The sequence below is a fragment of the Pongo pygmaeus genome, chromosome X (assembly GCF_028885625.2).
Source record: "Pongo pygmaeus isolate AG05252 chromosome X, NHGRI_mPonPyg2-v2.0_pri, whole genome shotgun sequence".
Taxonomy (NCBI): domain Eukaryota; kingdom Metazoa; phylum Chordata; class Mammalia; order Primates; family Hominidae; genus Pongo; species Pongo pygmaeus.
In genome coordinates this window covers 47,362,092-47,378,581 of record NC_072396.2, presented here as the reverse complement: position 1 = coordinate 47,378,581, position 16,490 = coordinate 47,362,092, and the positions used below count along the sequence as shown (strand labels likewise).

Below are 16,490 nucleotides of genomic sequence, written 5' to 3'. Positions count from 1 at the left end.
GTATGTAGTGAAAACTGTAGAAAATCAGCAGTTTATTGTTGCGTTCACATATGACTTCCTGAGCAAGTTAGAATCATTTGTTTCTGGGTCCTCTGTGTTTTTGTGTGTGTGGTTTTTTTTTTGGTTCTCCAGGCTGAAATCTGATACCCGTAAATCTGTCACCTAAATCTTTAACTTCAAACAGTTGCAGAGGTGCCTTTCCTCCAATTGCTACTCTGTGACCACTCCCCCTACCCGCCCATTTTTTTGTGCTTCCAAATGCCTCCCTTGGCCCCTGATTTCCCTTTCTGCTCTTCCTTTTCTGTTTTCTAAAAACTCAGAGTCAAGATCAATTTATTCATTTATTTGACAAATAAGTTATTGAGCACCTGTTCTATTTCAGGCATTCTTTCAGGTTCTGGGAAAATATCTGCAACAAGGTAGATGAATCTGCATCCTGAAGGGCTTGGTGACAAGGTGATAAAGGGCGAGGGTGGAGAGTGGCAGAAGCAAGAGAGTGGAGACACTCAGGCCTCACCAGCCCCACTGAAGCAGAATCTACATTTTAACAGTGTCTCCAGGGAATGTGTGTACTTTTTACCATTAGAAAAGCCCTGATCTAGGCAATGCATAGCTCTGGAGAGTTTTAAGCAGGGAAGAAAACTATCTGTGTATCACGGTCAGAGACTTGACTCTGGTTTTTTTTGTTGTTGTTTTGTTTTGAGACAGGGTTTCCCTCTGACGCCAAGGCTGGAGTGCAGTGGTGCAATCACAGCTCATTGCAGCCTTGACCTCTTGGGCCTGAAGGATCCTCCTCCCTCAGCCTCCTGAGTAGCTAGGACCACAGGTGTGTGCCACTTCACCAAGCTAATTTATAAATTATTTTTCTAGAGACAGGGTCTTGCTTTGTCACGCAGGCTGGTCTCAAATTCCTGGGCTCAAGTGATCTTAACCCTCCCAAAGTGCAGGGATTACAGGCATGAGCCCACTGCCTGGCTGATTCCCTGTTTCTAAACCCTATTATTACCCTCTGCTGAGAAATCTTGGATCCATTATCCCAATGATATGACAAAGGCCCTGTATTAGTCCATTCCCACACTTCTATAAAGAACTACCTGAGGCTGGGTAATTTATGAAGAAAAGGTTTAATTGACTCATAGTTCTGCAAGCTGTACAGGAAGCATAGCTGGGAGGCCTCAGGAAACGTACAATCATAGCAAAGGCAAAGGGGAAGCAAACACATCTTACCATAGCGGAGCAGGAGAGAGAGAGAGAGAGCAAGGGGGAAGTGCCACACACTTTTAACCAGATCTCATGAGAACTCACTCACTATCACAAGAACAGCAAGGGGGAAGTCTGCCCCCATGATCCAGCCACCTCTTACCAGGCCCCACCTCCAACACTTAGGATCACAACTTGAGATGAGGCTTGTGGGGTATACAGAGCCCAAACATACCAGGCCCAGGCCGGGCGTGGTGGCTCACACCTATAATCCCAGCACTTCGGGAGGCCAAGGCAGGTGGATCACCTGAGGTCAGGAGTTCAAGACCAGCCTGGCCAACATGGCGAAACCCCATCTCTACTAAAAATACAAAAATTAGCTGGGCATGGTGGCAGGCACCTGTAATCCCAGCTACTTGGGAGGCTGAGGCAGGAGAATCGCTTGAACCCGGGAGGCGGAGGTTGCAGTGAGCTGAAATCATGCCACTGCACTGTAGCCTGGGTGACACAGCGAGACTCCATGTCCGAAAAAGAAAAAAAGTATATCAGGCCCAAATCAAGTGACATCATTTATTTACTCTTCTGCTCCGTATTAGTTGTCTGTGACTGCTGTAACAAATTACCACAAATTTAGTGGCTTAAAACAATACAGTTTTGTTTTTGTTTTTGTTTTTTTTTAAGGGACAGGGTTTCGCCATGTTGGCCAGGCTGGTCTTGAATTCCTTGGCTCAAGTGATCTGCCTGTCTTGGCCTCCCAAAGTGCTGGGATTACAGGCATGAGCCACCATGCCCAGCCAAAACAATACAGTTTTGTCATCCTTACAGTTCAGTAGATCAGATACCTGGTGGGCTCAGCTGGTTTCTCCGCTTCAAGTTTTTCAGGGTGTTGGCAAGGCTAAGCTCTGGGGAGAAGCCACTTCCAGGCTCATTCAGGTTGTCAGTAGAATTCAGTTCCATGTGGTTGTAGGACTGAGGTCGTGTGTTCTTGCTGCAAAGCCAGCAACAGTGGGGCGAGTCAAGCTCTGAATCTCTCCCACCCTTTCTTCTACTGCATTCCTTCCTCTGACTCTTTTGCCCTCCTTGTCCTTTTTTTGTTTTGTTTTGTTTTGTTTTTAGAGAGAGACAGTCTTGCTCTATTGCCCAGGCTGGAGTGCAGTGATGTGATCTCAGCTCACTGCAACCTCCGTCTCCCAGGTTCAAGCAATTCTTGTGCCTCAGCCTCCTGAGTAGCTGGGATTACAGGTGTGTGCCACCACGTCCAGCTAATTTTTGTATTTTCAGTAGAGACGGGGTTTCGCCATGATGGCCAGGCTAGTCTCGAACTCCTGACCTCAAGTGATCTGCCTACCTCGGCCTCCCAAAGTTCTGGGATTACAGGCGTGAGCCACCGTGCCTGGCCCTCCTTGTCCACTTTTAAGGGCCCATGTGATTGTACTGGGCCTACCTGGATAACCTTAAGTCCATCCACAAAGCCCCTTTTGCCAGATAGTGTAACAGGATCCAGGGATTAGGCTGTAGAAAGCTTTGGTGGGGTGGCCATTATTCTGCCTACCACATGCTCCATCCCTGAAAAAAAAAAAAAGTAAGCTGTTCTTATTAGTGTAATGACCTTAAATTTTAAAAACATCTTTTAATAGTATATAAGAATGGAATGAAATGTAACTCTATACAGATATCATTATGCATTCATTCTAGAAAAATATTTCAAAAATAGGACTGTTTGCTATTCCCCAGTTCTTTAATCAGCTTTCTTTTTCTTCATTATATTTGTCAGTCAATATGTATTTGTCTGTCTCCCCTCCCCCTACCTCCCAACCCCCGCCACCTTCACCTTCTGGAAAGAGTGCTTCTTGAGGGCCAGGTGCTAAGTTATGTTCCTCTTTGTGTTTCCAGCACCCAGCATGGTGCCTGGCACATAGTAGGTGCTTAATGAATGCAGAAGAAATAGACACTCATTGTTACATGCTCAAAAAATGGTAATAAGCAGGGTTGGTGCTATTTTCTTGAAGGGGCTTCTCTATTAATAATGGCAGTAAAAAGATGAAAATTCCTTGTGTAAAATGCCACACAAGATAGCCAAATGATGTTAATGGCTAGGCATTTTTTTTCCCCAAACAAATATGTGCTTGAAATTACATCTCCAGTCTTTGGAAGTGAACTGAATTAGTAATATGAGCTCTAACTACATGCCAGATTCTGGGTTAAATATTTCACAAATATTTAATCAGCACAAAAAGTCACATGGCAAACAATAATGAGTCAATATTTGTTGAGTGCTTGCCACATATCAGACACCATCCTAAGTTCTTTAAATGAAAAATCTTTTACAGTTCTAAAATAAAAACCTTTTTTCTCTACATTCACAACACTTTTAATGCCAAATATGTAGGGTCTTTTTCTATACCAGCCAGTTCTCCAATTCCCAGTGAGTACCAACTGGACCTCCTACAGTTTAACTCACTACGTACCTGGAGTTAGCGTCAGATCCCACAGGTTAAGGACTCAGTCCCACAAGACTGTCCCCACTTCAGACACCAGTTGCAAGTCCCAGGTCGTGACCTGTACTTCAGACTGACTGGCTATAGGGGGGTTCCCAACCCCTCCTCAGGTTCGATAATTTGCTAGAATGACTCACAGAACACAACTTTTACCATTACCAGTTTGTTATAAAGGATACAACTCGGAAATAGCCTAATGGAAGAGATGCACAGGGCAAAGGATGGGGATGGGAGTATGTGGCGCCAACTTGGAAGCCCTCCAAATTGTGTCATTTAGGGTTTTATGGAGGTTTCATTACATAGGCATGGTTGATTAAATTAGTAGCCATTGGTAATTAACTCAATCCCCAGTCCTCCCCTCCTAGGAGGTTGGGATGGGGCTAAAAGTTCCAATCCTCTAATTACATGGTTGGTTTCTGTGGCAATCAGTGTCCATTCAAGAGTCACCTTATTAGCATAAATTCAGGTGTGCTTGAAAGGAGCTTATTATTAATAAAAAAAGATGTTCCTCCCACCCCATCTACTCAGGAAATTCCAAGGGTTTTAGGAGTTTTATGTCAGACAAAAACCAGATATATATTTCTTGTTCTATCACAACATTACAGCCTCATAATGCCCCTAGAGGTAGGTAATTATTAATATTTCCAGTTTACAGATGAGGATACTGAAGCACAGAAAGGTTAGGTAACTTGCCCAGCATCACACAGCAAGGCAATGGCAGCGGCACAGTCAGGACCCAGATAGTCTCTTGAGAGAGCCTGTGATATCCACACCTACGCTTCTTGGAGTGCTGTGTCGCTTTTGAAACATTTGTTAGAGAAGCCACGCTTCTGCACAGGCTTGAAAGGTGAATAGAGGTTGGCCGGGTAGGTGTTCTGGGTGGGAGAAGGTGAGAGGAAAAAATAATGCTCCAGGCCCTAAAAGTTGCCTGAGCTAAAGACATGAGGTGCGAACCCAGGTTTTGAGGAGGGGCGAGTTGAGAGAGCAAGTCTGTGCTTTTTCTGTGGACGGCACAGGAATGGAAAATCCAAGAGTCGCCAAGTACAGCCAGGAAGGAGGCTCCGCCTGTTCCCACAGTGACCCTTGCTCAGTCCGGTGCTGTTCGGAGCCCACAGGAAGGGCTCTCAATGGCTTCTCTGTGATAGCAGCCCCAATCATGTCATGAAGCAGTTATTGCTTGTCTTCCGGGTCAGCTTTAAAAAATTAGTTCTGTCCCACAGAACTGCCCTGATTTCCCCAAAGCCACCATATGTGGATTTATCTAAGTTCTTCCTGTACCTAATCATGCTTCTGGCACCATCTCTTGCAATAAGAAGTTGTTTAACACCCTTTTCACAAAGTTACACCTTTGATTTGTCCTGAATTTACCCCTTGTAGCCTCTAAGCATTGTTTCTTAGTTTCTTACATTTCGGGATTTGCTGTGGAGTCTGAGGTCACTTTATCTTATTCATGGATTGCAGGCATATCTTTCCGTAGCCTGAGAAGACCTTTTGTTAGTTTGCTGTCAAACCATTCCCTTGCTTTACTCATTTTAATTGTCTTTTTGGGGGCTTATATAAGTCTCTTGTAGCTTGCTTTTTTTTAATTTAACTTTTAAGTTCAGGGGTTCTTGTAGCTTTCTTGAGATTAGATGGCAAGAAATTAAGTAGTCCAGTGATAATAAATGCTTTGTGGTTTTGCAGAGGTTAAGATGACAGAGTAGGGTTCGTTGTTTTCATCATTGATTTAAGGGAAGAAGCGGAAGAAACTGACTTTGGGGTACTCGTTTTGTGCCTGATGGTTTAATAGTATCCTTCCTGATGATGTTTATCGTTGTGCTGGCTTTTTCCTTAGTAAAATTCTACAGGCACTTAGAACTGAGAACTTAGAGCCTATTACTTTATAAAGCACCATTTAATTTTTTCCATTATATATTTGCTTATCAAAAAAGTCACCTGCTACTTTTCTACTCAGTCATGTGGCATTTTGGAATCTTCCCAGAGTTGTCATTGGGTTAGCAATCAGCCACCCTGCAAATGGAGGCATTTCTGTGCTCTCTCTCTCTTGCACATAATTTATAAAAATGTAAAATCAAATTGGTCTCTGGGGTCTCTCCTTGTTTATATTTCCTCATCCACAGAAGGGCCCATTTAACTGAGCCATTTCCATATCCATCACTAAACATTCCTGAAATACCCAGGGGATTCAATTTTTAAAAATAATCTTTGCTGTTGGAAACTTTAGGAGTGTATTAATAAATAGTGCTTGCTAATTTCTCTCCTTCTTGTCTATGTGCTTCTCAAAGATCTTTGATTAATTATTGGTGTTGCCATTGCAGGTAGAATTTACACTCACCATGATTTAAAACTACTTGTAATTTTGGTTCAAGTTGTATTTGGTGATTGTCAATTGTCCCTCACTTGCAGAGTTGCCTCTCCCTGTAATATTAAAGAGAATGATGATGATAATAGCTTCACAAGCAGTCTGTGCTTGCATAGCCCTAGTAGTACCCTCAAATTGCTGCAGTCAGTCTGAGTTTTATATTAACTGTGCTGCTTCTGATACTTGCACAGAACAGATTTCCTAAACCTCAAATGAATGTTTGATTTTGCAGGTTATTTTGAAAGTTACATGATGGGGATGTTTAAACTGGAAGGGCATAAGAGTAGCAAGGAACTTGCTACTTGATGGTAGATAAAATAACAGAATTGTTAGTTCAAGCTCGTTTCTCCTGCCCACTGATCCCACCTTCCTAAAGCTGGTGGGGAAACAAGTACCTTACCACCTGGAGCACAGTGTATGTCCCTGGGTAAGGACCACAGAGAAGCCTTAACTAGTTTGTCAGGATACTCAACAATATGTGGTTTCCACAGGCCTACTTTGGGGATGGGGATTGGAAAGTTGCTTTCACAAAAAGCTTTTAAAAATATGCTCTATAAATCAATTTTGGCCTGTTAGGATCTAGCGTATTTTAGGGTAATTAATCTGCTGAAAGACACTTCGAGGAAAATTGCAATAAGAATGCCAAAAGAAATGTTGTTCCATATTAAGTTTGAGCTATCCACAGACATAACCCAGCCTTTTTACTTTGGAGACTGATTTTTCTGCCTTTTGAGTTTAATTTCTGCTCAAATGCTACCTCCCAATGTATCTTTGAAACTTTGCTGACATGGGATGTTTGACTATGAGCTCCAGAGCTATACGAGTTATTAAAAAAGTTTTTTTCCCCCTTTCTTTGAGATCCCTTTTGTACAACTAAGCATGTGCCCTCTTGTTTGTTCCTAGGACGGCCCAGATTCTGCCAGAGGAAACCGGACAAAACAGGAGAGCGCATGGATATTCAGGCTGTGGTACAGCTTTGATCACAAGTATCCTTTTAAGTAGCATCCTCTGTGTCGGTGAAACATTGGGGATGAAATCTTCTTGTTGAATTGTCGGTGAATGATACCTGATAAGTAAGGAAAGGTGCATGCTTGTGACAGGGATAGCCCATCCTCTCATGGAACACGTGCATTGAGCATTCAACCATAGGTGATCCTGGTGAGTATCTCTCTGGCCAAGAGGAATGTTTGCATATCCTTAGAGTAACCAGCCCACAGCCTGGTAGACTCATGTGGCTCTTAAGAGCTTTGTGTCCAGGGAACTATGCCTTTTTAGGTGATTAGATTAAAATTATGCAATGAATCATGCTGTGGTCAGAAAAGGAAGTAGAACTTCAGCTGTTAATCCATATGGGGAGGATAATTCCTATTGGATGAACTCGGCCAAGTCTGATCTTGTATGGCATAACTGGGCCACATGCAGGGCAAACCCTGTTCCAGTAGATTCACTTGGTCTCAAGTGAAAATTAAAAACCAAAATGTTAAACCCTCATGTTTTTTTATGTTTGTTTTGTTTGTTTGTTTGTTTTTTGTTTTTGAGATGAGGTCTCACTCCGTTGCCCAGGCTGGAGTGTGGTGGTGCACTCAGCTCACTGCAACCTTCCCCTCCCGGGCTCAAGCAATCTTCCCACCTGAGCCACTCAAGTAGCTGGGACCACAGGTGCATGCCACCGCACCCAGCTAATTTTTTGTATTTTTGGTAGAGATAGGGTTTCGCCATGTTGCCCAGGCTGGTCTCGAACTCCTGGGCTCAAGCAATCTGCCCACCTCAGCCTCCCAAAGTGCTGGGATTACAGGCATGAGCCACTTCACCCAACCCCTCATGGTTTCTTAAGTTGACATACTCATCAAATGGGCAGGTGGCTTATTATATATGGTCTTTGGAGATGCTGAAAATGTTAAAAATTTATTGAAGTATAGCAGATATACAGAAAAGTACACAAATAATAAGTGCTCAGTAAATTATCAGAAAATAAACACACTCATTTAACACCAAACGAATCAAGAAACAAAATTCCAAGGCTGGGCATGGTAGCTCATGCCTTTAGTCCCAGTACTTTGGGAAGCCAAGGCAGGTGGTGATCACTTGAGCCCAGGAATTATAGACCAGCCTGGGCAACATGATGAAACCCTGTCTCTACAAAAAATACAAAAAATTAGCCAGGTATGGTGGCACACACCTGTAGTCCAGCTACTTGGGCCCTGTCTCCAAAAAAAAAAAAAAAAAAAGAAAGAAAGAAAATTGCCAACCCCCTCATGCCATGACTCAATTACTACCCCTTCCCCCTCCCCAAATGTAATTGCTCTGTTGACTTCTAGCAACACTTAATAGTTTTACCTGTTTTTCAACTTTCTATAAATAGGATTATACAGTATATATACTTTAGTGTCTGGCTTATTTGGCTTGACATCATGTGTATAATGCAGCCATGTTGTTATGTGTAGTTCTAGTTCATTTGTTCTCCTTGTTCCATAGTATTTCTTATATAAATATATCACAATTCTATTATTGATGTACATGTCTTTTGATGTACATATACATTTTTTTTTGGTAATCTACCCAGGAGTAACATTGCTGGGTCATAGGACATGGGTAGGTTCAACTTTAGAAGATGGTGCCAGTTTTCCAAAATAGTGGTACTACTTTACACAGTCACTTCTAGTATATGAGAGTTCCAGTTACTCCACATCCTAACAACATTTGGTGTTGTCAGTCTTTTTAATTTTAGCCATTCTGTTGGGTTTGTAGTGGTATTTAATCATGGCTTTAATTTGCATTTCTCAGATGACTGATAGGGTTGAGCACCTTTGCATATATTTACTGGCCATTTGGTATGTTTCTTTGTGAAGTGCCTGTTCAAGTCTTTTGCCCATTTTTCTATTGAGTTGTCTGCCTTTTTCTTACTGATTTATAAGAGTTCTTTGTGCATTCTGGATATGAGTCTTGCTGATCATACATGATAAAAATATCTGCTACCACTTTGTAACTTGCTTTTTCACTTTTTTTTTTTTTTTTTTTGAGACAGAGTCTCACTCTGTCACCCAGGCTGGAGTGCAGTGGTATGATCTCAACTCACTGCAACCTCTGCCTCCCGGGTTCAAGTGATTCTCATGCCTTAGCCTCCCGAGTAGCTGGTATTACAGGCACGCACCACTACACCTGGCTAATTTTTGTATTTTTAGTAGATACGAGGTTTTACCATGTTGCCCAGGCTGGTCTGGAACTCCTGGCCTCAAGTTATCCGCCTGCCTTGGCCTCCCAAAGTGCTGGGATTACAGGCGTGAGCCACCATACCCAGCCTCACTTTTTAAATAGAATATTTTGATGAACAAAAGGTCTTAATCCAATGTATTGATCTCCTAGTTAGTATTTTTTATGTCCTGTTTCAGAAATCTTTGCCTACCCCAAAGTCATGAAGCCAATTTTCTATGTTATCTTCTAGAAGGTTTATTGTTGGTCTTCTGTGCATTTATTTTTTTTTACTGAGTGACAAGCATGGGCAATTTTTTCTCTAGAAAAAAATCTAGAGATAATTTGAGATGCTCTGCCTAACATCATCATCCTTCAGAGATGATTTAAGCTTATATCTGATCAGTGGCTAGGCTAGGGGTATTAGCAATTGCAGATCACTTTAATCCAATCAGGAATAAGGATGATTTGATGCTGGGCCCTAGTTCCTGTGAGAGTTAGTCTTGACTGTTTCCTCTTTACCCTTTATTCTAGGATCCCCACCTAAAGCCTGGTTTCCATCTTCTTCCTTGGTAGGCCCTGGACTTTCTTTTTTGTCAGGTTCACTCTATCTTTGTGACTCTGCCAAATGCTCTGCTCTGTTTCTTAGGTGCCTTTAGGGAAACTGTGGCTCACCAACCACAGGGCTCACCTCTTTGGTTTCCTCCTCTCAAATTCCACCCCTCTTCACTGCCTTGGTAGCTTTCTGAAGCCTTCAAGCAGATGGTTTTGTCTTATTTTATTTTGTCTCGCTTTTCTAGTTGTTCTCAGTGGAAAGGTTGGTTCAAATTACCTTGTTTGCTACTAACTGAAGTAGAACCCCCAGGGATTTTTCAAGCCATGTGGACTATTAGGATCCAGAATGCATATTGCCTGTTGGTCTCAGAAAGGATGTAAAGAAAATGGAAGAGTATCCACCAGGAGAATGACACAGTGCTAAAATGAGAAACTGATCCTCTGAAGAGGAACAGGAGTTATCTCTAAAGTTTCATCTGAATCTAAATTTCAGTGACTTTGGGATTTCCACTTTTTAGTTTGGAAAAAAACTAAAAAGGAGAGAAAACTGTAACGTAAGACAAAGGTAAGTCCTGAGCCAATTTGTCCAGATGATTTTATTAAAGAATGTTAAGAACAGCTGCAACAGGTACTTCCTGTGTCAACAGATCAATTGGTAGCTGCTAATTTTTTCTTCAAGCCACAGATATCTAAAGAAAGTTAGAGACACTACCTGGAGAGGGCTTGGTAGAGAAACAGATCTTGAGGGCATCAAATATTTTTCTCTTGAGAGTAACTCCCCACCCAACTTTGGCCCTGGTAGGAGTCTGTACCTGCCTGATGAACAGAAAAACTAAATAGAGACATGAGGGACTAATTAAACAATTATGTACTTTTTGATTTTTCTAATAAAATCCTTAGTTGAAAGGCTTTTTCAGTCATGATACTAGAGAAGATTATTAGAAAAAGGAGTAAATCAAACAAAAAATTCTTGGAAATTAAAAACAAGGTTTCTGAAATTAACCAAAAAAATGTAATGGATAGCTAATAACTTGAATATGATGAAGACCAAATTGTTGATCTGGAAGACAGAGTTGAAGGAAAAAAAAGTCCAATAATTATAGCGAAAAGAAACATGTAAGAGGAGAGTTTCAAGATATGGAGGTCAGAATCAGTTGGTCCAAATGATTTGACAGGATCTGAAAGAAGAGGACAGAGACTTTGGAGGAAAAGTACCAAAGAAATAATGGAAGAAAAATTCCCTTAGCTAAGAAAGACAGTTGTCTCCAGAGTGCAAGGGCCCACCAAGTGTGAGTAGGTTGAATGGACATGTTCGGGGGCATTCCATAACTACAAGAGAAAAAGAGGGAATCTTTGAGGCTTCCAAAGATAAAAACAAGCAACCTCCAAAAAGCAAGAATCAGACTTCTCATCGACAAAATTGGTTGTTAGAATACAGTTGAGCAATGTCTTCAAAGTTCTAGGATGAAAAAAAGAAGTCTGAACCTAGAATTCTACACCCTAACTGTCAATCAAAAATAAGAGAATGAAGGAGGGTAGCTTTCAGACATGTAAAAATTCAGAAAGTTTAGCACCATGCAGACCCTGTAAGAAGGAAGAAAAATAACGTAAAGATCAAACAAAACAAAATCCAGCAAAGGGGACAGTGATTGTTATAACTCAGAAGAAGTGAACAAAGTCAAAAAGAAAAGATCTTTTATTTGGCAAGATACTCAAGGGTTCTCTTCTGACTGACAAAATTTAAATGACAGTGTATTTATTACATTTCCCTTTATATTGCTCCAACCACTGTGCTTGGTTCTCCAGAGAACAGCATTCATGCAGTGATGTTATATTACAAATGCTGCTTACTGGTTTTTGGTTTTTTGTTTTTGTTTTTTTTTTTGAGGGGGGGTGTTTTTTATTTTTTTGAGACAGGGTCTCACTCTGCACTGATCGTGCAGTGGCACGATCATAACTCACTGCAGCCTTGACCTCCCTAGGCTCAGGTGATCCTCCCACCTTAGCCTCCCAAGTAGCTAGCATGTGTCACCACATCCTGCTAATTTTTGCTTTTTTTTTTTTTTTTTTTTTTTTTTTAAGAGATGAGATTTCACCATGTTGCCCAGGCTGGTCTTGAATTCCTGGGCTCAAGCCATCTGCCTGCCTCAGCCTCGCAAAGTGCTGGGATTACATGCCTGAGCCACTGCATCCAGCCTGCTTACTGGTTTTTAACACTTAGACTCAATCTATACACAAAGCATAAAAAATCTACTTATTAGTTATAAAGTAGAAAGCAAATATTATATATCTCCAGTATAAAGTTAATTATAATAAAAATTGGGAAGAAAAAATTTGGAAAAAAGAGACAGGAGTGTAAATGGGTTAAACGTACCGTCCTTACTAGGAAGGAAAAGCCTCTGACTAAAGTTTATAAATCAAGAAATGGGGGGGAAGTGTATTATCTAAAGTTGTAACGTGATTACCAGAACAACTAGAGTGGGATAGACTTGATGTTTTATTTTGTCCCATTCAACAGTTTGAATATTTAAAAACATATATATAGCTTACTGGTTATATATATATATGTATATGTATATACACATATTTCTTTTCTTTTTTTGAAGAAGTTGTCATGGGGCCTTCTGGAGAGGAGGAAGGGGGAGCTTGTCTTTGGAGTACCTGAGGCGGAGAACTGAAAAGCAGTCTCTGAGTTCCCCTGGCCTCCTGCGTATTTGTCATTCTACAGATCTGAGCCTCTGTCATCTTCTGAGCCAAAGACACAAGAAAACTGACAGGCCTGTAGGGGCTCTTCCCAAATTGGAGGAGCGCCTGGTCTGCATCTCTCCCTGGGAATGTGGTTCAAGGACAGCAAAGGGGAGCTGGTTCTGCATATAAAGAGCTCCAAGCCGGGCGCGTTGGCTCACGCCTGTAATCCCAGCATTTTGGGAGGCCGAGGCGAGTGGATCACGAGGTCAAGAGATCGAAACCATCCTGACCAACATGGTGAAACTCTGTCTCTACTAAAAATACAAAAATTAGCTGGGTATGGTGGCACGCGTCTGTAGTCCCAGCTACTTGGGAGGCTGAGGCAGGAGAATTGCTTGAATCCGGGAGGCGGAGGTTGCAGTGAGCCAAGATCGCGCCACTGCACTCCAGCCTGGCAACAGAGCGAGACTCCGTCTCAAAAAAACAAAACAAAACAAAAAACAGAGCTCCAACCAGGCCCGCACATCTTCTTTGGTTGAGTAATTTGAAACTAGAAGCATGCTCCAGTGTCTCCCTTCCATCTCCTCCTCTAGAGAGAGCTGCTTTTCTCTTGTGCTGCTCTAAATGAAAACAAAGTGAGGGGTGATGCTCCCAGCAGTCATCCTGTTAGGTACAGATGGCGGTGGCATCTCCTTAACTTTCTTTGAAGTCTCTTGGCCATCCCTGTAGTGGAAGTGGCCATCTGAGACCCCACCTTTTCCACATTGCTTAGGCTGTAGGTTTCAGAAGTGGTCCCAGCTGTATCAAAATGTGGCTGGTGCTTCATGGAGCTTCCCACATAGGGCTGTGCGTTTGGTAGCGCCGATATTCACCAAGTGACAGACAAGCAAGATAAGCTCTCTGCTTATCCATTGACCTTCATGTTAGAGCAGTGGACAAGTTTGCTTCCCAGGGGACATTTGGCAATTTTTTGAAGACATTTTTTATTGTCACAACTTAGGGGAGTAACGGTGTTACTGGCATCTACAGACAGTCCCCAACTTAAGATGCTTCAACTTAGGATCTTTCAACTTTACAATATGGTGTGAAATTGATCTGCATTCAGTAGAAACCATACTTTGAGTACCCATACAACCATCCTGTTTTTCATTTTCAGTACAGTATGTAATAAATTACATGAGATATTCAATACTTTATTATAAAATAGGCTTTGTGTTAGATGATGTTGCCCAACTGTAGGCTAATGTTTGTGTTCTAAGCACATTTGATGTAGTCTGGGCTAAGCTGTGATGTTTGGTAGGTTAGGTGTGTTAAATGCATTTTTGGCTTATGATATTTTCAACCTAATGGGCTTATTGGGATGTAACTGCATCATAAGTCGAGGGGCATCTGCAGTGTGTAGAGACCAGGGATGCTGCTCAATATCCTACCATACACAGAATAGCCCCCCATAACAAAGAATGATCTGGCCCTAAATGTCAATAGTGTTGAGGTTGAAAAGCCTTGTGTTAGCATCTAGGAGAGAAGCTGTGGGTAGAGTGAAGAATGGTCCTGTATGGGAAGTTGAGAGACTTACAGTCGGAGTAACCTTACTGAAATCATTTCATGTTGCCAAGTCTCAGTTTCTGCCTTTATAGTAGCCCCAGGCTACCTCTAAGGTCCTGTCCAACTTCAACATTTCCACCACCTGCCCTCTGGGTAGAGTGCTTTAACAGGAATCCATGCAGAGAACAAGAGCAGAGGGGACACAGGGGCTGCAACTCCCCACTCCAGGGACACTATCTCCTGTTTCCAAGGCCTGGAGCCAGTTGTGTGTCAGAGGTTGAAATGCTGATTGAAACCAAAACTTCCATTCAACATGACAAAAGGAGAAGGGGGATCTAATTTCTAATTAATCAAATACACGTTTGAACTGAAAATTGGGAATTACCAACCTGAGAGTTAACAGTTACTGTTTAAGGCTGATAGGGCGTATCTTACTCTTTGATTCAAACTGTTGCATGTTACAAGTATTTCGTGTATTGTACTAGTAAAATGAGGAAAAGAAGGTTTTTGTGGGTGGAATGTCGGGCGATTTTTTAAGCACATTTTGTTGTGTATATGTTTTCTTTGAAGACATTTTTCCTTAATTCACATTTTAAAGTTACCTGAAGCCCATCCTCACACACAGCGGTCCCCCACTAACCACCACGCTCCCCGCCTGGTGTGGCTTACTAGCTCGATGTCTGACCAGTCCCCAGGTGTATGATGTAAGTACTGCACATCAGGGTTGGAGTCCTGGTCACTATTGCCAGGGCAGTGTCTTACATAGGAGGAAGAAACCATCATACTCATGCCTCCAAATCCACAGATTTTTGCTTCTCTAATAAGCTGATTTGAAATGGCCATCTTACATATGTTTATAGATTTTGCATAGTAATAGAGAAACTTTTTACCAGGGTAATGGGATTCCCCAACATCGGCCACTGTGGTATAGTAGAAGAACACTGGATTTGGAATCAGAGCCACTGGATTGGAATGCAACCCCTGACAGGCCATAGATGTGCTCTGCATCTCCGTTCTTTCTCTCTTTTTTTTTTTTTTTTTTTTTTTTTTGAGACAGAGTCTCACTTTGTCACCCAGGCTGGAGTGCAGTGGTACAATCTCGGCTCACTGCAACCTCTGTCTCCCGGGTTCAAGCAGTTCTCTGCCTCAGCCTCCCGAGTAGCTGGGATTACAGGCGCCTGCCACCACACCGGGCTAATTTTTGTATTTTTAGTAGAGACAGGGTTTCACCATGTTGGCCAGGCTGGTCTTGAACTCCTGACCTCGTGATCCACCCGCCTCGGCCTCCCAAAGTACTGGGATTACAGGCATGAGCCACCGTGCCCAGCCTACATCTCAGTTTTCTAATCTATAAAATGGGCCTAGTAGTACAGGCTGGCTGGGAGCATTAAATGATGAAATACATGAAGATACACTGAACCACAAAGCATGCAAGGATTCCTTTTCTAAATAGTTTATTTATGTTGATATGGTTAGGTCCTTTCTTTCCATTTTCAGATTCTAGAAATAGACTCAGCACAGTATGAAAAGAACATGTACACTGGTGGACGTCTTAGATTTAGGGCTGACTCCTGAACTCCTGGTGTGGGTTGCAGGGTACAGGGCAGAGAGGTAGAGAGAGCAAGGTAGCTACCCACGTGGAAGGAATAGAGGAGAGGTCAAAGGCCTTCCTTCATCCCTCTTTGGCCATCCTAATCATCTTGTCACTAACACAGTCATTATGCCCTAGAAGAAAAGAATTTCTAAAATTTGCGTACAGCTCTAGAGTTCACAAAGGCTAAGTTCATTCTTTGAGTCATACCATGAATCAGTGAGTACTGCAGCATTACAGAGAAGGAAAGTGCATCTCAGAGAGGATGTGAGTTGGCCCCGGGCCCACAGTTAGTAATTAGCTGGGACCCTCATGCAGGTCTTCACATTCTTAGCAAATAACCTGCAGTTTACTTGATTGGTGATGAGAAGGCAGAACACAAAGCCTAGATCTGAAAGAGAACGGCCCTAAACAGGTAAGTTCTAACAAGGGGTAGCAGGGTTAGGAAAGGCAGTGCACATTCATGTGGTACAGAGGGGAAAGGGATGTGGACACCATAGCTAGGTGGGGGCGCTGGGGCGCTGGGGCGGAAGAGAAAGGCAGCCACATCAGAGCAGCCGAGATTGGAGGATGCAGCTCCTTAAATGGCACGCTCTTCCTTCAAGAACAGGGATGACAACTGCCAAGTCACCGTGTGTCCTAAACCCGCTGCTGCAGAGAGTAAGCTCTGTGTGTCTGTCATCCCTAGGCCCTCGGACCCCTCCTTGGCCCCCTCAGAGGAAGGTGACCATTGAAAAGTCCTGGTAGGCAGCGACAGAACTTTACACTTGGAAACTCAGCTGGGCTACTGGGTTTCACCCCCTTCACAGCAGGTTCTGCCTGGTAAAAATGTAGATCTGCCACAGCCGTTGCTTGGAAATTT

The 16,490-nt window shown here is 42.5% G+C and overlaps 2 protein-coding genes across 6 annotated transcripts in view; one reads left to right on the top strand and one right to left on the bottom strand.

Moving 5' to 3' along the window:
• SLC9A7 (solute carrier family 9 member A7) overlaps nucleotides 1-16,490 on the top strand; it is a 167,426-nt gene that overhangs the window by 138,823 nt on the left and 12,113 nt on the right. For all 5 annotated transcript variants that reach the window (XM_054470982.2, XM_054470986.2, XM_054470985.2 and 2 more), the window contains 2 exons: nucleotides 6,964-7,046; nucleotides 14,636-14,741. In XM_054470982.2, the coding sequence (XP_054326957.1) occupies nucleotides 6,964-7,046; nucleotides 14,636-14,741 (189 nt within the window). The remainder of the gene's footprint in view (nucleotides 1-6,963; nucleotides 7,047-14,635; nucleotides 14,742-16,490) is intronic.
• Nucleotides 1,133-16,490, bottom strand: part of CHST7 (carbohydrate sulfotransferase 7) — a 53,491-nt gene continuing 38,133 nt past the window's right edge. The window contains exon 2 of the mRNA XM_063660315.1: nucleotides 1,133-2,766. The gene's annotated coding sequence lies outside the window, so the exon portion shown is untranslated. The remainder of the gene's footprint in view (nucleotides 2,767-16,490) is intronic.